The sequence below is a fragment of the Chanos chanos genome, chromosome 4 (assembly GCF_902362185.1).
Source record: "Chanos chanos chromosome 4, fChaCha1.1, whole genome shotgun sequence".
NCBI classification, from domain to species: Eukaryota; Metazoa; Chordata; class Actinopteri; order Gonorynchiformes; family Chanidae; genus Chanos; species Chanos chanos.
In genome coordinates, this window is record NC_044498.1 from 49,426,358 (window position 1) to 49,450,787 (window position 24,430).

General features: G+C 42.3%; 2 protein-coding genes and 1 non-coding gene across 6 annotated transcripts; 2 read left to right on the forward strand and 1 right to left on the reverse strand.

The window, feature by feature from the left end:
• Positions 1–1,706: 1,706 nt before the first annotated feature.
• ubtd1a (ubiquitin domain containing 1a) lies at positions 1,707–9,262 on the forward strand. Of its 2 annotated transcripts, XM_030771351.1 has the most exons (4): positions 1,707–1,736; positions 2,446–2,576; positions 7,300–7,527; positions 7,775–9,262. In XM_030771351.1, exons 2-4 carry the CDS (start codon positions 2,495–2,497, stop codon positions 8,155–8,157), a joined length of 693 nt encoding a protein of 230 aa, XP_030627211.1. In that variant the 5' UTR covers positions 1,707–1,736; positions 2,446–2,494; the 3' UTR covers positions 8,158–9,262. The 2 variants fall into 2 exon arrangements, with proteins under 2 accessions (XP_030627211.1, XP_030627212.1); XM_030771352.1 differs by lacking the exons at positions 1,707–1,736; positions 2,446–2,576 and adding an exon at positions 3,644–3,698.
• Positions 9,263–10,276: 1,014 nt separating this feature from the next.
• rrp12 (ribosomal RNA processing 12 homolog) lies at positions 10,277–23,041 on the forward strand. Of its 3 annotated transcripts, XM_030770953.1 has the most exons (34): positions 10,277–10,429; positions 11,056–11,273; positions 11,365–11,448; positions 11,785–11,861; positions 12,116–12,221; positions 12,543–12,659; positions 12,891–13,029; positions 13,239–13,366; positions 13,502–13,600; positions 13,738–13,829; positions 14,796–14,907; positions 15,029–15,129; positions 15,344–15,458; positions 15,625–15,767; positions 15,897–16,018; positions 16,332–16,396; positions 16,614–16,776; positions 17,074–17,228; positions 17,420–17,487; positions 17,732–17,825; positions 18,146–18,304; positions 18,657–18,737; positions 18,919–19,024; positions 19,136–19,252; positions 19,558–19,706; positions 19,887–19,978; positions 20,262–20,423; positions 20,935–21,098; positions 21,272–21,382; positions 21,481–21,530; positions 21,743–21,818; positions 22,033–22,100; positions 22,363–22,445; positions 22,568–23,041. In XM_030770953.1, exons 1-34 carry the CDS (start codon positions 10,291–10,293, stop codon positions 22,668–22,670), a joined length of 3,858 nt encoding a protein of 1,285 aa, XP_030626813.1. In that variant the 5' UTR covers positions 10,277–10,290; the 3' UTR covers positions 22,671–23,041. The 3 variants fall into 3 exon arrangements, with proteins under 3 accessions (XP_030626813.1, XP_030626814.1, XP_030626815.1); XM_030770954.1 differs by lacking the exons at positions 11,785–11,861; positions 12,116–12,221; XM_030770955.1 differs by lacking the exons at positions 11,785–11,861; positions 12,116–12,221; positions 12,543–12,659.
• trnag-ccc (transfer RNA glycine (anticodon CCC)) lies at positions 14,472–14,542 on the reverse strand. Its single transcript has one exon. It is a non-coding gene; the product is annotated as a tRNA-Gly (tRNA).
• Positions 23,042–24,430: the final 1,389 nt, after the last annotated feature.

The window sequence follows — 24,430 nt, forward strand, 5'->3', positions numbered from 1 at the left end:
GGACGCTCATTGCCCGGGGACGTCGGTGATAACGGCGGTGCCCCTCAGCAGGTCGCTCTCCCCTCATGCCGGGGCCGTATGCCGATCTGGAGCACGCGGAGTTGGCAGAGCCCAGATTTGCAAAACGACTTGCAAATGTCAGGGGTTAATGTTTTTGGAATGAGCTGGGTGTCTTCCAGAAAAAAAAAACCCTCTGGATTTTCTATGCAGCCCCTCATTTTTAAAATGTATGTGGATTATAAGATTCCTGAACTTTGTATTATGGTTATCCACTATCAAACTATTGATGGTTTTCCTTGCAGTGACTTATTACTGGTTTTAAGTTTTCAGAAAGCTGCACGCTGAAAAGATCTCTGCAATAAGACCTGAATTTTTCCAGCAGTGGATCACGAACCCCTGTTTGTATGTTTGGGAAACCCCATGGTGACTGGACATTTAAATGAGATTTCCATCGCTGTTTGGAGAGTCCACAGAATTTTTATATGTTTTACCTGGTCAGTGAATGTTTCTGAAAGGTTTTTGCCGGATAGAGAAATGGCTGATATCCCAGATATCATATGATGTTTTTAACATTCCGAATTCTCAAATTTGATATTGTTTAGAGTGCATTCTAAACAAATGAACACACCATCTGGAAATAAAGGCTTTTTTCATAACGCTTGGTTTTAACTGTTGTGGTCTCCCCCCCCAAATCATTGCTGGGAGTCCCTGGGAGAACTTGCATTTATTTATATTCACTGCTGATGTTGTAAATGTCCTTGTTTGACTCCATATGGACTAACAAGTGTTGCATACTTCTAAGAAACACTTAAAGTGTCTTTGTCTATGGATTTGTCCCAAAATATGCTGTTAATGGGTGGGGGAGGGGGGGCCTTTAATACACCACTCATAGGTTTTTTACCATGTCTAGCAGGCGGCTATGCAAAGAATTTTTCCTGCTTGACAAATTTGCCACAGTCACCAAATAATCCTAATCCGAATTTTGCTTCAGAACATAAGTCTAAATCCTCTGCTGCAACGTGTCTTTTTTCTTTTTTTTTCTTTTTTTAGACTGCTAGACAGGAATGCAGATTTGTGGAATGATAACTTCACACTGCTGTCAGTCAAGCACCAAGCAACTGGCTGCAGTTGCTTCTGATGTTAAAAATAATTTCTCTCTCTCTCTTACTTCACTTTCAATTCGTCAAGATTAGTGGGGAACTACTTAATCATTTTTCATTTTAAGTGGAGGAAAAAAGATACACTCAGCCCAACACTGCAGAAACGCTCGAAACACTCATAGCCACAATTAGCTCAATTAGCTTTGTACTTATCAACGCACAGAGTACACCTAGAGATTCCACGCAATATTATACGATGTAGCGTGTCATGTGTTAGAATAACCGTGTTCCATATCAGCACGCCAGTCCACGACAGCAGGGGGCAGGTTTGAACTGTCCCACAGGGATTGCCCAGAAGAGATCTTCTTTCTTTTTTTTTTAAACTGAATTATTTGGAAGCGTACAATTTTTATACTGATTGAAAACGTTTTAATATCATGTTCCATGATGAGATATGGATATATATACATATATATATGTATGTATATTTTTAATGTCAAGTCGTTTGTTCAGGTACGGTGACTTTTCCTCCTCATTGCTTTTACTATGGCTTTGAGGGCGGAAGTGATGTAGTAGCTTGCTGGATTTGCTCAGTCCTGTGTTTGCTCTGCAGACTCGACAGGATGATCTGAAGAGGTAACATATCCAGTGGAATGTAAACAGATTGGTTCGATAGGCATGCTATTGAAAGATGCTGGAGAATTGTGGTGTGACTGATGTGTAAATTAGTAATTTTCTGTTTTTTAGTTTTGGTTCTGCCTAAACGTTTGCTTTAGGATGTAGGAATTAGTTTTATATGTATCAAACCGAGTCCTCACTGTCAGGTAGCGTTCCGTGATCACACACGCAAGAAAGTTCGCTGGCTGTCCTTTCTTAAATAGTCTATCCTGTTTTAGTTGGATGGACCGAATTCAAACAAACTTTTTCTAAATGAATCAGCCCATGATTTCTGCGGACCCCCTCTGTATTGTGGTGCTAGCTATGGCTGGTAGACCGACAAGTCAGCAGTACGTAGAATGGGAAAGTATTCATACCGCATTGAGCTTCAACTTCGTTAGACATAGTCCAATTTAAAAGTGTTTAGCGAGAGCTTCCTGGCTTGCGGCGATTTGGGACGTTGAACTACTGTATCTCCAGCTGCATTGTTACTCGGATAAGTTTAGGTTAGCTGTAGTTGATTAACTGTGTGAAAACCCGGTAGTTTTGGAAACTCGTGCTTCAGGTGTGAACTCTGTTTTCAGCATCTCTGCGCCGTATTCTTTATTTTGCACAGTTTGTTAGGTATTTAAAATAGCTATTGTATTGAAGAATGTCTCAGATCATTGGCAACACTGTTGTTTTCCAGTTGTACCTGTCATGGCTCGTCGTCTTAATGTGATATCGCAGTAACGGTCATGGGAGGCTGTGTCGGAACAGAGAGACGAGGGGCTAACGGCTCTTCCAGGAATGCTGCGAGACAAAACAAAAAGCGTGGAGGTAAGACGCTGTTGCGACCTGCATTGTTTCATTTGTAATCTGTACAAGATATATCGACAAGATATAACCTTACATTGAAAACCAGCTTAATTGTGCGTCACATTAATTGCTGAAAAGTAGTATTTGCAACAAAGCACACTTCAACCGAAAATGTTGGACGTTTTTGTCAGCCTTTTTTACAATCCGCTGAATTTATTTGCATCTCAGTTCATACAACCTTCTCCTGTGGCGAAGCGAAACCGTTTGTAAACTGGTCCGAATCTTCACAGTAATCTGAGCTCAGAACATCCACGTGTATTTACTGTAGCACTACAAAATTAGACACACTGATTCTGTGCTTCAAGTAGCCTAATCTCTTGTTTAATGTATTGTCTTTTATCGTAATAGTCCTATCATTCAGGGTGTTTATTTTATCGGCAAAGCTGCGTTTACCAAGAAGTCATTAAAGATTAGTGCACGGCTTAGATAAGCGTCCTCTGGGAATAACTTTTTTTTTCAATCGCTTTAAGGGTTCTTCTCCACTGGACGACCACAGGATTTAACACCCCAGTTTATTTTTGACTCATAGCCCTAAATAGTTCTGATTGGATTAGGACTGTTGTGAAGAAGCAACCATCGTCTTTGTTCATGGCCAGAGCTCCCTAAAGTTCGATTGCTATATATTGCTCTGGGAATATACCAGGCCAGTGGGATCTGTTTTTGTGGATTTATATTATTAGACACGAGAAATCAGGCTAAGGCGTGGCACTTACAAAAGGAGAGAAACTTTAGTGTAGACCTAGACACTGTCATACTCAGATTTTATGTAGCGTCGAAACGTTTAACATTCTGCTCTTTGGAAAGAGAACAGCGAGTGGAGCTGATCTCTCCTCTTAATTTCTGTTATAAATCTGAAGACGTAATGACAAGTTAATTTCATTTTACAGCGTGGTTTGCGAAATAGAGGGAGGCTTCATTATACGACTGTGACTTTTAGGGTTTGAGTCAACGCATTCTTTTCTTCTGCGGAGAAACGACGCCCGATTTAAAGTTTGCGTTCTTCTGTCCTCGTGAATCTGCTTGGAATTATGGGAGTTGCGAACTCAAGAGACTATCATCCCTCGGTCACAGTTGTATTAAAACGTAAGTTCAGCAGGCGATCAGAGCTGAATTTATTTGAGGATTTAGTCTCTCAAAATTGTGTTAAATAACTGGAATCCAATACAGTAATCATGGAATTAATAGCTAACGCCTTGTTTAAACCTTAACATCTAAACTCAGCCATTTATATTGTTATGACCTACATATGATGTATCTGTATGACAGAAACAGGACCGTAATGAACACAGTTTGTTTATATATATTACACTGTTCAGATATTCTCATTCTCAAAATATCCATTGTCTCCTTTAACCTGTTTGCTGTATGTTTAGTTTGCTGTTTTTCTGGTCTTTTTTCTGCAAATATCATTTTAATGTAACTGATCAGTTTCCTTTGCTTAATTCAAAAGCTTTTGCTCTCTCACGTGTGGTAGCCTTCCTCATGTTGTCTGATAGGCTGAGCCAGACACCATTAAATAAACATCCCTGTGGTACACATTAACTGAAACGGATTTACGTAAACATGTAAGATTTCAGATGGCGGTTGATTGATTTTTTTTCTGTACTGTCAGTCATTTGCACGCGTGCCTGTAGCCTCCAACTCGTCGTTCGTGTTTGTTTTTAAGCTGATTTAGTAATCTAGGCTGTGTTTGTGTCAGGGCTTCCTCTAACATGATGACAGTCTGTTATCAGTCCCCATACAGACACACAACTACTCAGAAGTTCAATGAGCCACTTTTTTTTACCTCAGATTCTTAGTAACGTGTTGCATTTAAGTTAGTATTGTACACTGGGTACACTGGTTTCCTTCCAGTGTTCTAAACTAGTTTCAGAGCCAAATCAAACACACAGTTGTTTAAGATCAACAAGAGGACAGTGTAAAATAAATGATGCATGGATTTGCATGGATTTGGATTATTTTAGTTCTCAGCTATATAGAAAACTGTCCTTAATGTTGAATCAACAGAGTCCACATCTGCTGGCGATTTTAAAGTTATAAATTTATTTCCAAGGAAAGTCATAAATATTCAGATTCCTGTTTTCAGTGTTATTCATGCCCTCTCCCTACAAAGGCAACTGTCACTTGATTGTCTTTAGGGTGTGGTTAGTGTGTAACGCTGAACATGTGAGAAAGGCGTTTTCTTTCTCACAAAGTCCTACACAGTCTCTCTGGTCCGGTCTTGTGAAGTTCAGCTGTAAAAAGCAGCAGACTTTGGCTGTCACAAAACGATAGTTTTGCAGTCAGCATTTCTTGGTTGATTCTGAGTTGTGCTGACGGTCATTGCTTTGCTGAACAACACGTTTGTGGTCAGGTTTCAGGTTCCAGAGAACTGGAAGACAAACTATTTTGGTGTGCTGTCTGGGATTCATAATTGCGGGATATGGGAAAACAACCCAACAACATTCAAAGATCCTCCACTGTATTGCTCTGAATCCTTCTTCGGATATCAAACCCAGCGTTAGTGCATATGAGTGAAAGGGTCCGTTCCCCGATGTGTTTCCCAGAGTAAGTTTTCCCTTTTGACCAGGTAACCCGAGCCACGCGTGAGGACCGCCTTATAGGAATGTTTCCTTAGCTGCTGTCACATTGAACAGTTTCACCATTTGGCTCAAGTCTAACTGAGAAATCTTACTTTGTGAGACATCTGGTTTGTTTTAACCACAACATTTGGCTGTCATAAAAGCTCCCATGCTGTTTTCCAAAAAATCGTACATTTCCCCCATGCAGCCCAAAAACTCTGCGGACATGTTGACATGGAGGTGGCTTTTTTAAAGGCTGTTGTTTCACAAGGTGAAACCGAGATGTGGTCATCTTCCTTTCAAACACATCTGTCATCATTCTGTCTTCTGATCACTCAATCCCTTCCCCTGTCTATTTCATCGGTTTATCTGTTTCTTCATGCTGTTGATTGACAAATGGATTTTACATTTGTGTGATCTTGTTTTGTTTTTTTTAATAAAGGACACCCACAGTTCCCTAAGACAGCGATGGACTTCAGTTAGCATGTTAATACTGTTTGAAATGGGTTAGACATTAGTACACTTCTGTTACTGTAACATATCACTTTATTGAACAAAATATAAGCATAAAGTATAGCTTATTTTATGAATAATTGATTTTTAACTTGCTTTTTTGCTGAACGTTATCAAGGGTGTCAATAAACTCATATAGAAGTGCTTACGATGAATATGTAGGTTAAATTTGGGTTCCAAATCTGGGTGTGCAACAGCTTTGAAAGGTTTTTCACCTGTTTTCTACCCTCATCTCCCAGAGAGATGGATGGGGGGGGGGCTGCACTAAACCCTGTTATGTGTCACGCGATTACGTCTATAATCCAAAGCACTAAAATGATTTGATTTTTTTTTTTTTTCCTCTGTAGTCATCTGCATCAAAGTGACCTTTGCTGTTAGAGCGGATAGGATGAACGAGAATGCACTGGATTTTTAGAGAGACAGAGAGAGAGAGAGAGAGAAGTGATATGCCTCTTCAGTGTGGCATTACTATTCACTGTTTCATGCCAACTCTAGTCTGTTGTGCTAAGCACATGTTTGTTTACACCTAAGTCACCGACTTATGCTCTTTGCAGTGAAGCTCCTTATGAAAGGGGCTTCCCGCTGAGTACCGCAGGAGCACTTTTGTCCTTCTCTGACCTCACGCCATCCTCGGATACACTAGCCTGTCTGGACCAGTGGTTAATCATTGCCTTAATGGTTTCAGAGTCAGAATTTCATTCATGATGGAAAGGCTTGTAGACCCGGGCTGCTAGTCAGTCAGTGTGGTTACTGTGGTATAGCTTTGGACAGAGGTGGAGCTCCTCTTGAACATTTGTAAAAGGAGTTGATCATTAATCCACTTTTGGTTCAAATAAACTTCAAATTAATCATTAAATTACAAGCAGAATGCATGAGGAGTAGTCGTTAAGTAATACTTTGATTCTACTGCAGTAAGATCTTATAAAGGGAAAACGCTGCCAGCCTGCAGTCTCACTGTGCTCTTAAACACACAGGTGTCTGTTTTACCTCGGTTAATCTGGGGTGATGTGTCTGCAGGTCTGTGAGTAGCAGCTCAAACCCAGAACACATGGGCCCTCACGGGAGATTGACTCAGACGCTCTAAACTGTCGAACTGGGACTCGGGCCAATTTGGCTTCCCAGATGGAGAAACGTCGAAAGAAGATAATGTTCTCAAAGCCCCCAAATTAGAACATTGAATACTATTTTTGTCCGGTGTTACTATCCAGCCTTCCAGCTTTTAATCTGACACTGGCATCCCACTAGCTATGCATCAAACTTCCACACAGATGAATGGTATCAAAAAGTAGAGATTTCTTTGCTTTGAATACATTTGTTTTTTCTTTGCCCTTTTAAGCACAGTCTGTCTACTGTGAACATTCGTAACATGTCAGTTTAATGCAGTATGAAAGGTCAAAAGCCTTATCACGGAGTGACACATATTCTGTTAACAGTGATTTATGTGTCGAAATTTATCGCCTTTTTTATTATTGTTGTTGTTCTTTCCTGTCACATTGCGTGACCAGGCTTATTGTGAAGGCGGCGTCTTAACTGCGCACCTTGCGTCTGACGTCTTAACTGTTGTGTTTAAAGCTCACATCTTATCTGTTGTCACCCCCCCCCCCCCCCAGGACGTAACGAGCCATTAAAGAAAGACAGGCCCAAGTGGAAGAGCGACTACCCCATGACCGAAGGACAGCTCCGCAGCAAGAGGGACGAGTTCTGGGACACGGCCCCGGCGTTCGATGGCCGCAAAGAGATCTGGGACGCTCTGAAGGCGGCAGCTGTGGCCATAGAATGCAACGACCACGAGCTCGCCCAGGCCATCGTCGACGGGGCCAGCATCACGCTGCCACATGGTAGGGTGGAGGGAGTGTCTTTAAAGGCAGCGGGGACTTTGTTGATTTATTTATTTTGTTTTGTCTGTGGGAAGCTGTAGAGGGTTGTATCTTCAGGAGATGTTTAGCATGAGTAGTGGTGATGCATGCTTTAGCGTGATGTTTAAGGTTTGGTCGATTGAGGTTTTTTTGTCTTGACTGTTAATGGATTTGTGCTTGAAAGGAAATGGGAGCAACCTTGATTCTGATGGGTTTTTGTTTGTTATAGGATCTCTGATGGAGTGCTATGATGAACTGGGGAACCGGTACCAGCTCCCCGCGTACTGCCTGGCACCTCCGGTCAACCTGATCTCCGAGCGGAACGAGAGCGAGGCGTTGGACAACATGGAGCCTCAGGAGAAGAAAGAGAAGGAATTCCAGTTGAAGGTGCGCCTGTCCACGGGAAAAGACCTGCGTTTGAACGCTAGCATGGCAGACTCCATCTGCCAGCTCAAAAAGCAACTGCAGGTTCAAGAAGACATCGACGCTTCCAACCAGCGCTGGTTCTTCTCTGGAAAGCTGCTGACAGACAAAACGCGCTTGCAAGACACCAAGATCCAAAAAGACTTTGTCATTCAGGTTATCGTGAACCAACCGATAATACCCAACTGAACAGGCAAGAGCGTGGAGGGAGGGACAAAACCTAAAGCGGTCCAATAGGAGAGGAGCTGAGCTTGTATGAGAGACTGTGAGAGACATTTCATCTGTCCAATCAGAGAGCGGAATGGTCTCAAATGGGAAAAAAAAGCCTCTGGCAAACTGAACCTTCTGTGAATGAACATCTGGGAAAATGTCACATTAAGCTGGGTGAACCTGACTTATGTATTCATAAAAATCACTGCTACTCTACATCTGCTGATCAGATGACCGTTATGGTAGTGTGTATTTTCATTTAAAAAAATGAACAAAAGAACAGAGGTTTTATAAAGGTAATAAAGCACAAATCAGACAAAGAAGCCACAAATCACATACAGGCACATTCTTTGACCATCCTGAATCATGTTTTTTTTTTTTGCTTTGTTTTGTTTTTGTTATTGTTTTTTTTTGTGCATGATATGGGCTTGTGTCCCAGGACAGATCTTCTTGTGAGTCCCCTTTGCAGTCAGGTTTACGTAATGGTTAACAATCAGGTAGCAATCACTACTGCTATTTATGTACTATATATGTCTTGTTAACTCTGTTTTAATCTGACCATACATCCACTCATCACATGGATGCCAAATGCCACAAGCATCTGCTATGTCTTTGGCCTCGATGGTTAAACAGTGTTGTTTCTCTGCTGTGCTGCTCAGAAACAAAAGATTTCTCAGGGGGGGTTTTTTGTTCACGTGTCGATATTCATCATCCTTTAAACAGAAGGTCCTAAGGAGCCAGAGTCCTTAATAGTGAGTGAGTAGTTCTAAGTGTGATGTCGGAAACAGTGTTCTGTCTGCTGCCATGTCACGTCACGTCACGTCAAGCGAATCACCTGTTTTGTTTTCGTCAGGCTTATCTGTGTCTTCACTCACAAGGACGAGCAATGTGGACAGTTCTCCAGTTGAAGCTGCTTAAACTCAAATTGTACAGTTTTGATTTATCGTCATATGTTTGTTTTATTTGTTCTTGCTTTGTATCTCTATCTGACTTTGTCTCCTTGTTCCTTCTGTGCTAATGTCAATGGAACAGAATGGAATGACTTTTAAAGGGCAGCGTGTACTTCAATCAAAATCTAAATTTTATTACCTTTTTAACCTTGAGCTTTAAGTGGTGTATTTTGGAACTGAAAATGTTTTGTCTGCTTTGTTTAAGGAAAGAAAACATCATTTCTTAAAAATAAATAAATAAATATACAAGTGTAATCCTAATATGTGGAGTTTACTGGGGAAGAAAATGACTAATAGCATGAATCAAGTGGTCTGATTACTGAAATGGTCCAAGGTACCTCAGAATTATAGATTAACAAAAAAAAAGAAAAAAAAAAAAAACATGACCTTGTTTTCGTACTGGAGTTTCATTATGTTTGATAATGTATTTCTATGGAAACGGAGCCACAATGCGGTTCTGTCATCTGAATGAATGATAATGCATCTTGAATTCAGTACTTTCGTGTATAATGGGAGTTGTTCCCAAACTGAAAACTGCTGGTTCGCCAAAGCCATTTCAAGATGTCAAGACGTTTTTGGGAGGGTTTCGGGGTACTTTGTAATCAGAAAGACTCTGAATTTAAAAAGTCATCCAGTTTTCACCAGAAATGTATGTTAAGAGGGTTGGTGATCTTTCCGTGAAGAAAGAACACAGACCACGATTTCAAGAGCTGTTTTACTCAAATGCCATATGTGATTACTTGTACATATGTATACATAGAACTAACGCTATATTGTATGAAGACGTCACATAAACTTTTCTCTGAAAATGAAATCCGCGCAGTCTTCTTTATGTTGAGAAATATGTTACTGATTTTTGGCAAACAACACTAAAATATGTTTGACCTCTAAGTGATCGCTCTGCACCGAAACATTATAGGGCGGTTATATAAAACAATGATTCGCCAATAATTTGAAGTGTCCACTTCAAAGAAAGGCACGAATTGTGTTGAATTCCCAAGCATCCCGTATTAGACATATATTATCATAAGCGCGCCCCCTCCTGGTCGATTGAAGGAAAACGCTGGCAAGCAAAAACGCGTTATGATGACGAAACACGAAGTGCGACGTGAGCTCTCGAGACAAGCGTGGTGGAGACTGGTGAAGTTTTGCTTGTAATAACATGGTGAAATCTGGAAAGCTCCGATCCGGAGCAGCGCAAAAAGTGAAGCGATGGAAAAAAGGACATAGTAGTGATTCAAACCCGGCGACAAGTCGGTTTCGACAGGCTGCCAGGAGTCGATTCTTCAGCCGGCCTTCAGGTATGAGTTCTCGGTACTTTAAACCAGTCGCTACAGCACGGCCTGCGTGACAACACGTGGGTAACATGTATCACAGTGATAGCTGATTTTCCCCATGTCTAACCAAGCTATATCAAAGAATGTAACGCTGGTAGTATAAGTCTTCGTTTTCGCTGGGTTCGAACTGTTCTGAAACGCTGTCATTCACTAATAAGTTTTATGATGCAAGTGTCTGGAGATTGCTTACGGTTGATCTTGGATATGTTGAGTGTTTGCAAGCCGGCACTGATCAGAAAACGGATCTGGCCTTCACTACGTGTGCTACATGATCTGTATTCGTACTAAACACAGCAACAGTTGTTTTATTCTTATTATGTTGTTTTAAATATTGTAAATGATGTTTTAACTTGATTATCTTATCAGTTGACTAAACTGCAGCTTTTTGAAACTAGTGTATAACACCACTGAACCACGACTTTACAAGCCCCTCCCCTTTCTGACAAAGTAAACTATAAAGCCAGACCAATAAGTACGTTTGCGACGTCCCTGCAAAGAGTCACTCGATATCCCCCCCCCCCCCCCCCCCCCCCCCCTCATTCCAGGCGAATAATGTTCTACCCTGATCCTTTTTCTTGACCTTTTTGCAGAGAAAAGTGACCTTACTATAGATGCATTGAAACTTCACAATGAGCTTCAATCGGGTCGTTTGGAGAGTAGCAGAGATGGAACCGGAGAGTCGATGGAGGAACCCGCTCTGTCAGAGAGAACTAGCGGAACGTTTCTTAGCGGACTCTCAGACTGCTCCAACCTCACGTTCAGGAAAGTCCAGCGGTACTGGGAGTCGAATTCTGCTGCACACAAGGAGGTTTGTCGTGCTCTGTTTTGTTAAAGATAGATAAAGAGGCTGTTTGCTATAGGAAAATTGGTTCAGTTGTGCTGTCTGCGTTGTTTCGCAGATCTGTGCTGTGTTGGCTGCCGTGACAGAGGTCATAAGAGCCCAGGGAGGGAAAGAGACGGAAACAGAGTACTTTGCTGCTTTGGTGAGTGTTAAATTCCTAACTCAAGATTGCACGTGCCAACAGAATAATATTCACATTTGAAATGTTGATTTAACTACAGAGACCATGTGCCATGTCTATGTCTAGCAACCAGAGGAATTTTCAGAACAGCATTTATGTTATACATACAGTTGTAGAAGTAAAAATAATAATGATGATAATAATAATAATAGTTATAGTAACTATTATACCTATGTTTGAAATCCTCCCTGTGAGTAAGAGATCATTTGTAATATCTTTAGGAATGGCTTGCTCGAAGGGACATACGGTGATTTCTTTCATAAATGACTTTCTTTCTAATATGTATGTCTTTAACAGATGACGACCCTTGAGGCAGTGGAATCGAGTGAGTCACTGGCAGCAGTCGCTTATCTCCTCAATTTAGTCATGAAAAGGTAAGTAACATTCATATGGATTTTACACTGAAAATGCATAAATTATATATTATGCTTGCTGTTGATGGCTTTTAGATGATGCCAGAGATTGGATTTAAAGCCGTTGAATTGTCCGTCTCTGCTGTCTTAGGGCAGAAGCTATCGTGCGTTTGCTGGATACAATCTGTACACGCCTCGCAATTTTTTCCTGTTTATAATTGCTTTGTGAGTGACTTGAATGGGCCATTGACAAGCTCTGGCGTTTGGTTGTTCAGGGTGCCTGGCCCAGTGCTGAAGAAGAGGTTCTCAGACACCGCCAAAGCTTTTATGGATATCCTGTCGGCTCAGTCCAGCGCGGACTCCGTCTCCTGCTTACGCTGGGTGGGTGTTTGTATGTTCCTTCTGGATTACTGAGCAATGCCATTCAGCTAGCCTGGGTAGAAAAGCTCCTCATTAACCTGAAAGAGCATTCATTAATATTCCACCGTGTGACGCAAGCATCAGAAAACACACCAATGCGGATGCTAATACACTGTGGATCGGTGTTAAGTTCATATCTGCTGCTGTGTTTGGTTTATCTCAGTGCAGAAGTTTGCAACTGTTTTACCGCGCGAGTTAATGGACTGTGATCTCCATGAACAGGGAGCTCGTTAGGAAACATTGCAGTCTCTCTGTTAAAGACATGTATTCTCTACTTTACAGATTTTGTCGTGTTTGGCCACCCTGCTCCGGAAACAGGACCTGTCAGTGTGGAGCTACCCCTCTACCCTGCAGATTTACCATGGGTTACTGAGTTTCACTGTGCACTCCAAACCAAAGGTTTGTCTCCTGTTACACATTTAACAGTGCTATCCACTGTAACCGTGACAACCGTGCAAGCACAAATGTATCTCATCTCAATATTACATCTGTGTTCAGATGTGAGATAGTAGGTTTAAGGGGGGCAAACAGTTGTACTTATTCGATCGAGATTGAATGGGTGAAGGAGAGTCAGAACGTGTCACTGTTGGCGTTTTTGATGATCTTGGTCTGTACCTGTCTGTACCTCAGGTCCGTAAGGTGGCACAGCAGGGCATCTGTGCCATCCTCCGTGGCAGTGACTTTCTGTTTGGGGACGATGCCCCCGATCATCACCCAGCGGCCGTGACGACAGCCAAATTCTGCAGCAAAGAGATAGAACAAGCAGGAGGTGTGTTTACTTTTCTCAGATCTCATCACTCCATCACACAGAGACACTGCAGGACTGACAGACGTTTTGTGTACGGGTGCAGATAAACAGAAGAATAAGGAAAAAGAAGTGAAATGAAATGAAAAAGACGTTCTTTACTATTCTTATGTTTATTTCTGAATCTACCTCTGCCTGCTCTTTTTTTTTTTTTTTTTTTTTTTTTGGCTCAGGCAGTAAAGAAGACACCACGACACTTCATGTCTTAGGGCTTCTGAAGGACCTGCTGCCAACGTTCCCGCTAAGCTCTGTGAAGTCATGCTGTGAGACCTTGCTTCGAGTCATGACCCTGAGTCACCTGGTTAGTACACACTCAACACACTTAACACACTCAGGACTACACACACTGTGGCACTTCAGTGTGTTTTGTTTGTGCATGTGTGTGTATGTATGTGTGTATGTGTTACAAAGAACCAAACTCATTTTTTCTCTGTAGCTGGTGACAGCTGGAGCCATGCAGGCCTTCCACCAGCTCTTCAGCAGCAAGCCCAAACCTACCACCATGTCCGCCGAGCTTAACGCCCAGATTATCACGGTGAGAATAGCTTGGAAGGGAAAAAAAAAACCCAATAATGCACACACGCTTGTTTATCACATAATGGTACTTATGTGGTTTAGTTTTCAGATGAATGTGAACTAACTTGTTATTAATGCGAGTGCTTTTCTTGCCAGGCTTTGTATGACTATGTTCCCAGTGAGAATGATCTGCAGCCACTGTTAGCATGGCTGGCCGTTATGGAAAAGGCCCATGTCCACCTGTCCAGGTAGACCTCTCGATCTCTCGATTTTTCACACGTTGATATGTGGTATCACACACACACACACACACACACACACATGTTTTATACATACCGTATGTATTATATATACACTATGTATAAAATTTCTAAAGAAAAGTACCAAAGTCCCAACCTGGGTCAGATAACTGAAGTATCTGAGTGACTGGGGAATATTAGTCAAATGAAATTTCAAATTCAAATTTTATTTGTCACACACATAGCCATACACAGTACAACGTGCAGTGAAATGCTTGTTCTGACTGTCCGAATGATAAAAAGAGCAAGACAGAGATAAGGATAAAAAAAAAGAATATAGATAAACAGAATAAACAGAACATAAACAGAAAACTAAGAATGTAATAATATAAGGATGTAATCTAAGAATGTAATAATATAAGGGAGAATTTAAAAATACAGTATAAAATATATAAGAGAAGGTAAGACACAGAGTTAAAGTGCAGATATGTGCAAGGTAGTGAACTGTGCAACATCATCAGGCTGAGGTAGTTGGTGAATGATATGAGATGAATAGCAGATGTGTACAATAAATAGTGTAGATAGAACACTTGCTGTCAGAAGTGGGATTTGAACCCACGCCTCCAGGCTGTGACCTGAATGCAGGTTCAGTGCGCCGCCCGGGAATCGAACCCGGGTCACAAGAATGGGAATCTTGCATGATACCACTACACCAGCGGCGCAGTGAAGTATTTGAGTGACTGGAGAGACCTATCCCTATTCAGGACTGAGAGTGTTGAAGCAATACCAAGCAAACATCATACAAATGCCAAAAACCAGAAGTCAAAACTAGAGTCAATTAAGAAAGAAAAGCTCAGAGGAAAAGGAACACTCAAAAGAGTTAGGACAGAGCCCCCCCCCCCCCCCACTCAAACACTTTAAAGATTTCGTCTGCCACAGGTGTGGTTGAGTGACTGGCGTCTTTCTGGTCTTTAGTCTGCAGAGTTCTCTGAGTCTGGGTCATCTCCCTCGACTTTTCTCCACGGCCATGTCCTGCCTGCTTTCCCCGCACACGCAGGTCGTCTCCGCGGCAACACAGACGCTCAAAGTGAGTATGGCTTACCGCGTTGATATGTTAATATGATGTCCGCATCTGGAACAGAGACTTTTGTGTTGTTTGCAACTGAATATCCATTTGGCTTAATGCTGTCTGATGTTCTTTCATTCAGACCCTGATTACTGAGTGTGTGGCCCCACACATGACTGACATTGGCACAGTATTACCCAGTGCTTCGTCTGGAAATGCAGGTTATATCTGCAAAATGTTCCGGTAAGTTCTGTGCCAGTCCAGTCTGGCAGAGCCATAAACACAGCAAGGTATTTGTTAGAGGTCACTTAAATTTAACCGCAGGCTTTATGTGTTTCAGTATGAAAGTGGATTTTTGATCAATATTTAAAAGTAGCCTCCAGGGTCAGTTTTGAGAGGCAGGGCTGGAATGTTTTTGTACCAGGTCAAACATTCTCTCTCTCTCTCTCTCTCTCAGTGTTGTGGAGGAAGGGCTGTCCTATCGTTTCCATGCGGCCTGGCCGTTTGTACTGCAGATCCTTGGTTGCTTCTACAGAGCCGCGGGGAAACAGGCCCATCCCATTATGACAAAGGTGAGTACTCAACAGCCTGGAGAGTGGCACCTTAAATTCCCTCATTAATATCTTGACTGGTTTTGGATGGAGACGGGGGGGGGGGGCAGTGAAAGCTTGCGCGGGGGCTTTGAAGCGAGGGATTGTAAGGCCTGTAATACATTTTGTTCTGTGTTTTGATCCTCAGAGTCTGCAGGCTCTCAGTGACCTGCGTGCCACCCCCCAATTTCCCTTCTCTGGGGAGCTGGATCTGGCTGTAGGGGGCGCCGTAGAGAGCATGGGGCCAGAGGTCGTCTTAAATGCCGTTCCTCTGCTTATCACAGGCACAGAGTGAGTCAGAATGAATTTTATTAAAAAAAAGAAAAAAGAAGCGTCTGACATTTAATTTCACAGAGAACCTGTAGCTGAGAAGTTATACTGGTGGTGTTAACGTTGGCTGTGTGTTTTGTTTACCTTTAGTGATGACCTGGAGTTTCCCAGGAGTTGGCTGATCCCTGTCATCAGAGATCACGTGAGCAACACTCAGCTAGGGTACTTCACCTCATACTTCTTACCCCTGGCGACTGTACTCAGACAGAGAGGTACACAACTGCACCCTCACACCACTGTTTCCTCTCTCGCTCTCGCTCTCGCTCTCGCTCTCTCCCTCTCTCTCTCTCGCTCTCGCTCTCGCTCTCGCTCTCGCTCTCGCTCTCTCCCTCTCTCGCTCTCGCTCTCGCTCTCGCTCTCTCCCTCTCTCGCTCTCGCTCTCGCTCTCGCTCTCACGCTCGCTCCCAAAGCCGTACACATATCGGTTTATGTGTGTTTGTTGCATAAAATTGTCAACTGTGATTCTTTTGGGCCTGTCTCTAATTCTGCTATGTCTGTGTGTATGTGTGTCTGTGTGTGTCTTAGCTGAGGAGTTTGAGAAGGCAGGACAGAAACTGGAGGCAAAAGTATACCAGACACTGCAGTTACAGGTAAAAAAAAAAAGTTAAATTTGTTTTTCTGGGCAAATGTATATGATGGAAGATGAACTAGGGGCAAAATGAATGTATCATTTTTGGATGACGTTTGAACCTCCTGTACAGGCCAGCTCTGGCTAGAGTCTCCTGTAGTCGCAATATAGAGACTAAAAGTGTGGTTTGCCCAGCAGTAACTGCTTCATGGTGACTGTGTACTGTTTTTGGCAATCAGATCTGGACCATGCTGCCCGGGTTCTGCACCAAGCCCACTGATCTGGCGGCCTCCTTTAAGGGCGTGGCCAGAGCGCTGGGCGTGGCCATCAGCGACCGCCCTGATCTCCGCCTTTACGTCTGCCAGGCACTGAGAGTTCTCATTACCAAGAGCTGCGAGACAGGTCTGTGTTTACAGCCTCTTAGACTGAACTTCATTCATTCATTCATTCATTCATTCATTTAAATGCAGCACGGTGTCATTGTTCAGCTCAATAACACAGACACATAGAGTTAAATATTGCCATCATTATGCGAGAGAGAGAAAGATCACAGGATCATATTGTCATGTACTGTGTCTTTAGATTTTTTTTTTTTTTTTTTTTGCTTGTGAAGAGATAGGGAGTGTTTCGATCGTAAGAAGTTTTCTGTTGAAATGATGCTACGTTCCTCTTTTTTTTTTTTTTTTCCTCCCGCTGCAGATGAAGAGAAGGCAGAAGTGGGTCGCTTTGCCAAGAACTTCCTTCCCATCCTGTTTAACGTTTACACCCAGCAGCCCACGGCGGGAGAGGTGGCCACCGCCAGGATGGCCGTGCTGGACACCGTCAGAGTTTATCTGACCGTAACGGAGCAGCAGGTGAGTTTTTGGTTTTTTTTTTAAGTTCCTCTCTCTCATCCAGTCTGCGCCACGTGTCTCGATTGGTCCATCCCCAGCACTCATTACTTCTGTATGTATTATATCTCTCTCTGTTTAAACTCTTACTTTCCCGTTGCCTTTCTCCTCTGTTGGGGTAATGATGAATGTGTTCTTTCCCTCTTGTTTTGCAGATGGTGTGCACATTCCTGCAGAAAGCCACAGAGAGACTCAATAACGCAGACAGCTCTGACTTCACACGGTAACTGAGCCCCCCCCCCCCCCCCAAGTTATGCAATGTAAAAATATATGAAGCCGTGAACTTTGAACCTGGGCATAACCCATACAGTTTGGCTCTCAAACACAAGTTCATCTGTATGATTGTGACGTCACTGACTGAGAGTAGTGTTGTCTCAGTACAGAGAGATCTGCTTTGCTAAACAGCTCTCTCTCTCTCTCTCTTTCTCTTTCCCTCTTTCTCTTTCCCTGTCTTTCTGTCTCTCCAGTCTTGCAGTGATGGATCTGGTTGTGGCGATGGCTCCATTTGTGGATGAGACTTCCATGACTAAAACATTTGAACTCATTAAACCATATCTAGAAGTAAGACCCATCCTCAACCTGCAATTTTTTAGTTTATTTTGGTAACTGCCTAATCCAATAAAACTGAACATATTAGCTTTAAATTTCTCTCTCTGTAAGGAGAATTTCTTCCGTTTCCTCTCTCACGCCAGTCCGTTCAAACTCGTAGCTTTGAATGGCTCGCAATAGGGAGAATTTCTTTTAAGAAAAACGTATTTGTGCCTTGGATTTACGGCCGTTCGTTTTAAACTGTACGTTGGAGTTGTGTCTGTGTGTGGTTGTATCATACATTAAGCAGGGTGGTTCTGTGTGTTGGGACTGACTGCGTGGTGTGTGTTCAGAGAAAGGAGGCTGGCATTCAGAAGAAGGCCTACAGGATACTGGAGGAGATTTGCGGTGGCGAGAGAGAGCCCTGTAAGATGTTTGTCCACAATAACCTGGAGCAGCTGAAAACCTTGCTGCTGGACAACCTAAAATGTGCCTCTTCTCCCGCCAAGAGGGTAAGGACCTCAGTTCTCGCCGCTGGTTAGGAGAAGTGTAGGATTTAGGATGTCATGTGGATAAAGATAAAGTTGTAGATAAAGTTTTTTTTTTTTTGTAAGACTATTCATAAATATCACAAAGAAGCTGATTTAGAACAGGAGCTAAAAAACGATGAGAATTTGTTTCTGCTGAACTTCATCTTTCTTTTACATCAGAAACAGCTCATTTTCACTGTCTTGAAAATATTTCTTTTTCTCTGCAAGCTTGCTGTTTGTGTGTTGGAACGCAGTATTACTGGCTAGTTCTCTCTCGCTCTCTCTCTCTCTGTTTTCTGTTTCTAACCCTTTATCTGTATTTGTCCTCTTACAGCCCAGACTGAAATGTCTTAATCACATAGTGAAACAACTGAATGAAGAACATAAAGAATTCATCATTGCACTTCTCCCAGAGGTACTTAAAACACAAACACGCACACACACGCACACACATTTATAACTGATCAAATGGCTTTGTGTCTCCCTTATTTAACACATAAGTCTTTCATTTAAACCATTCAGGCACTAAATTCATTGTTTGGACATTTCGTTTTACGTGTTGTGTGTTTTTGATCTTTGTTGCCATCCTTTTCCAGGTCATCGTTTGCACGAAAGAGATGTCTGTCGGCGCCCGTAAAAATGCCTACAACCTCTTAGTCGAGATAGGCAATGCTTTCATTCGATTCTGTGGTAATTCTAAAGGTAAAAATCCTTCTAGCTAACCTATTTAAACCCATTGTTATCTCAATAGCCCTGTGTCCTCTTTAAGAGACATGCTTAAACATTAAAGAAGATTAACCGTCTGTGTTTCAGAGGCCATGGAGCAGTATTTGGGACATGTTTACTTAGGTCTTACGGGTTCTGTAACCATGATAGCCTGCACAGTTCTGGCCCTGACAAGATTAGTTTTCGAATACAAAGGTAAGCGGCGTTTTACCCTTTAAACCAACAGAGTTTATTGCTTTAATGGATTAAGTAGTTTAACAGAGCATTTCTTGGGTGCAAATGGAAACCAGGGCAGATGTTTTGGCTTATGTCTGCCCTACATAACTACAGTCTTAGTTGCAAAGCAGGAGATGTCTTTCAACCGTTCTGTGTCTTTTTTTTTTATTATTTCGGCATGACTACAGTAGTGAGTTCATTAAAAGTACTGAATTGATTAAAGTGGAATTCTTTAATCGGTTGTGCAGCTGTGTGTCTTACTGATGAGTGGCTGTTGTCCGCAGACTCGATAGACGTCCTGTCCCTGGAGCAGCTGCTGCAGAACGTTTGTCTCCTCCTCACCAGCAGGACGCGGGAGATCGTCAAAGCCAGCCTGGGCTTCATCAAAGTCATCCTCTTCGTGCTGGATGTGAAAGTTCTAGCGAGTCATGTGAACATCTTGGTTAGTGTCGTGAGAAAATAAAATGCATTTTAGAGGAGAGCGGGAAGACGGGTGGTGTTAAATCTCCGTGAATATTTGCCTTCCTCACAAAAATATTAAAAATTGACACGCAAAGAATTAAAAACTAATTTGCATCTGTAGACTGACCCGCCTCTCCCCCCCCCCTCCTCTTTTGTCTAGATGGATGGTATCACCCAAATGAAGGAGGACATGCGAAGGCATTTCAGGTTGAAGCTAAAGGTCGTTCTCACTAAACTCATCAGAAAGTTCGGGTGAGTACGGTGTGAGGATCACATAAATACACTTAGCTGTCTGATTCTCCTTAAATTCCAATATTCTACAATGAGGCGAAAGTTGTGTCTGAATTTTACAGAGAGGTGTAAAGTTCTGTCTGAGTTTTACAGTTATGTGTAAAGTTATGTCTGGATTTTACAGTTATGTGTAAAGTTACATCTGGATTTTACATGGAGGTGTAAAGTTCCATCTGAATTTCACCCTCAGGTGTAAAGTTATATCTGATTTTTTTTTACTTGCTGATTGGATATTGGTAAACAGGTTTGAGCTGGTGAAGAGCATGCTTCCTCCTGAACATCACAAAGTCCTGGCCAACATTCGTAAAGTGGAGGCTAGAACCAAGAGACGAAAAGAGGTGAAGAAGAATGAAGAGGAGGAAGGCTCAGAGAGTGAAGACGATGTTCCCAAAGCCAAAACGGAGAGGTACAATCCACTCGGAATGACCCAGGGAACTCTCACAGAGAGTACTGCCAATTCAAACATGGAAAAATGTCTGTGCATTCCTTGCATGAGATTCCCACCATTTTTTCAGTCAACTGCCTGAAGTCAGTCTCCAGTCACAAAATATGTAGGACATATTCCAGACAATGGCCAGACACTTCCCAGAGATGGACAACACACTACTTGTGTACATTGTTTGAAAAGCAATATTAAATAGATGGTATATAGATGGCTATACAGCATAGGATATATAATTGTTTCAACTCCCCCCAAACTGTTGTTTTATACCTCTTTTTGGGGGATCCAAGTCTTAATTAGGGGGAACAGACTCCCCCAACCCCCCCCCCATAATTCAAATCATGGTTGTATGGTAACCATTCCCCCCCCCCCCCTTCTCTTTCTCTCTGTCTCTTTCTCTCTGTGTCACTCTTTCTTTATCTCTTTGTCCCTCCACCCCCCCCCCCCCCCTCGCTCTCTCACTCTCTCTCCCCAGTATTGAGGATATTCTGGCTGAATCAGACTCTGACTTGGAGGATGAGAAACCGAAGAAGGGTCAGAAGAAGGGGGCCAAACAGAAGGGTCAGGCCTGGCTAAAAGAGGGCGTGGCTGACGAACCCCTCAACTTCCTGGACCCCAAGGCTGCCCAGAGAGTCCTGGGTACGAAATGCTTTTAAACTCAAGTTCATTTCACAATCGGTGTTAAACAAAATCCACGCCCTAAAATTAAGCGTGGAACAAACAGTGAGGTTCCTGAGTTGTGTGTTTTTTGTTTTGTTTTTCGTTGTTGTTGTTGTTTTTTTTTATTTGATTTTTTTATTCCTGCTGTGCAGCCACTAACCCAGATCTGAAGAAGTCTGGAAAAGTTCAACATAATTTCAAGATGACGTCAGACGGACGTTTGATCATCCGAGAGGAGGACAAGGAGGATGATAAAACCAAAGGTGAGTCATCGGTGTCTGATCGCTGGCCCAGAGTGGATTATCTCTTTCATAACATCTAAATCCTGTTATGCGCGCTGTCTCTCTGTCTCTCTCCACAGATGCTGACCGAGAAATGGATGACATTTTGGAGGAAGCCGGAGTCAAGAGTGTGAGTATCAACTTAGGTCGTATACAATATTATCCATAATCAAATGAAAGTTGAGTGAAATAATCTAATCGAATGAAATCAAACTAAACAAATACGAGTCAACTGAATAGAGTGGCTACAGATGTTCACAACATATGTTCTCTCTCTCTCTCTCTCTCTCCCTCTCTCTCTCTCTCTCTTTCTCTTTCTCTTTCACTCTCTCAATCCAATAGAAAAAGACTCAAAAGAGGAAAATGGATGATGACCTAGATGATGACATGGAAATCGAGCCCCAGTTGAAATACAAAGGTCAGCTGCTACTTCAGTTTTCAAAGGGAAAGTTCCAGAATTTTGAGAGGAACACGTAGATAGAATCAGTACACCGTGAAATAATCATCAAGTGTGTTGAACAGCTTATTTCGTCGATGTAGTCACAGTTCTTTTACAGCTGAGAGTTGCTCTGTATTCTTCTGCTCTTAACCATGGTTGGTTGGTTGGTTGGTTGGTTGGTTTTCATCTCTAGCCGGAGGCTCTGGGATTCATAGACCGCTGGGAGGAAGAGGAGAACTGGGCGAGGATTACAAGTCTAAGGTGAGCAGTATGACTGACTGCCCTGTGTGTCTTCAACTTCATATTATCAACCCCTGATCAGTGATGCTTCGTTATGGCCATCTATCTATCTATCTGTCTGTCTGTGTGTGTGTGTGTGTGTGTTTGTATGTATGTATATACATATATGTGTGTGTGTGTCTATCTATCTATCTCTCTCTCCATATACATATATATATATATATATATTATACAGTATTATATGCTGAGTATAACATATTGAGTGTTTTGGTTGCGGTTGCAGAAAGGAAAAGGTGATGTGAAGAAGAAAGGCAAGGCAGACCCATACGCATACATCCCTCTGAAAAAGGCTCAACTCAACCGCAGGTACGGTCGTTACACACCTTCCATAGTGCGTCTGTGAGCCTGCACCCCCCCCTCCCCCAGCCCCCAGCCCCCGGCACTGATGGTACCGTGTCTTCTCTTTTCCTTTTTTTTTATTTAAACAGGAAAAAGGCCAAACTGCAAGGGCAGTTCAAAGGAATGGTCAGAGGGGTGAAGAAGGGGGCGCTGTCTGGAAAAAGAATGCAGAAGAACAAGAGGAAGGCCTGAGACACGCACACGCACACACACATGCACGTGCAGTGCAGTCACACACTACAGTGTGGCTTAGAGAAAAATGAACTGGTTTAGTCTGTCTAAAGGAGACAGTGGCAGACATGCTGTCCGAGGATATGATCATCTGATCCTTTGTTATCTTTGGCTTATTGAATTTAAAAAAAATGCCCTCCACCCTGTTTGATGTCTGTCGCTCCATTTCGGCCTTGCAGTCAACTGAGGGTATTAGATATTACCTCCCGTGGAAGTTCCTCTTTCAGTATGCTTGCACCTCTCTGTTAGGTTGGACTGGAAGAACAGATTCACGGAGGTTTTGTGTTATGATTAATGTATTTATGTGTTCTAAATGGTATGGAAAATAAATGTTTTCGAAATGAGTGAATAACAACTGATTGACTGATTAGTCTTGTTTTCTTCTGCTGTCCAATGATATTACCGTACAATTGTTGAAGATTGTAACAGATATTAAGAAGAACGTTTTGACACATTTAAAAACACGCTTTTATACTCAGAAAGTGGAACACTTGAAGTCAGAGTCAAAAATCTGAATGTAGAAAATCCTTTGTGCCATTCTGGCGACAATGTCAGAATTAAATACAAGAATATTTAAGTCGATTCTCTGTATCTGTCTTAAACTGTCCGCAAAGTTTAAATATATTAAAGTGGGGGTCACTTTTGGGTCAGACGTATTCTTTCTCAATGCTTTGGCTGGGTTGACATCCCTATGTGGTTGCTTGTGGTAACGGGCTTGTGGTTACCATTAGCGTCTGCTGGTTTAGCGACTGCCGCTGGCCTTCAGAGTCCTCCTTCCACTCACCAAAACTCACCAAAATCTGACTGTGAAAGGTAACCCACTAAACCAAGCGTTAATAACAGGCTAGCGTTTTGTGTTATTTTGAATGTACGCTGGACACCAAGGCAATTTGGACTAAGTTAAAACGCGGAGTTCATGAACACAGTTCATCTGAATGTTTGGAGCCTGATGAGCTTTAGAATCATGACGAGCCGTTGATTACGGGGTCCAACATACTTTTATTAATGCATTTATTTTCTTTCTTTCTTTCTTTCTTTCGCTGTTACGTGGAGTTTCAATAAGACGTTCATAGGTGTGGGCTGTATTAAATAGTCAGACCACCATACACGAAACAAACCCAGACTACAGGACTAAAACTTGGCCAAAAAAAAACACCATTGATAAATCTAACAAGAGCTCCTCTTTGTTTTGTTCACACGGCGGGGGGCATGAATGAATATTGTCTGTCCCTCTTACCCTGCGCAATTTCAATAGGATCAGCTGTGCTACTGTTCATTTTGCCGTTTAAATGAGAAAGCTTTAGAATCATCAGGAGATTTAAGAAAAAAAAAAAATAAAAGAAAGAGAAGAATTTGTCATATTCTGCCTCTGCACCTCAAGATGTTGTCTGTCTGTTTAAATGGATGTCTGTCGTTCAATATTAAACCACAAATATTCCGAGCACGCTGTAATTACGATGCGTATGGGAAATCGTTTAGCGTGTATCTTCAACTTAAGCCAAAGTATAAATGCATTTCACCAAGGTCATAAGCCATATCCAACTCTCTTCAGTGTTGGAAATATGAAAGAGCAATGCTGAGTTGTGCACACATCCATTTTGCTAATGGCTAATTATCTGCGGCCTGTCGTCAAACATTAGGATCTCAGTCTGGTCTACGAGTAGGAGTTAAATCCATTCCTTATATTACCAGCAGGGGTCAGTGCGTTCTTTCATAGTGTC

Bases quoted from the DNA above. Each gene is read 5' to 3' on its own strand.
- rrp12 (XM_030770953.1), top strand. From the start codon at position 10,291: ATGGTGAAATCTGGAAAGCTCCGATCCGGAGCAGCGCAAAAAGTGAAG. The intron at 13,830-14,795 runs GTAGACCTCTCG...TCTGGTCTTTAG, and splicing joins GCCCATGTCCACCTGTCCAG to TCTGCAGAGTTCTCTGAGTC. The intron at 15,768-15,896 runs GTGAGTCAGAAT...GTTTACCTTTAG, and splicing joins CTGCTTATCACAGGCACAGA to TGATGACCTGGAGTTTCCCA.
- ubtd1a (XM_030771351.1), top strand. From the start codon at position 2,495: ATGGGAGGCTGTGTCGGAACAGAGAGACGAGGGGCTAACGGCTCTTCC. The intron at 2,577-7,299 runs GTAAGACGCTGT...CCCCCCCCCCAG, and splicing joins ACAAAACAAAAAGCGTGGAG to GACGTAACGAGCCATTAAAG. The intron at 7,528-7,774 runs GTAGGGTGGAGG...TGTTTGTTATAG, and splicing joins CAGCATCACGCTGCCACATG to GATCTCTGATGGAGTGCTAT.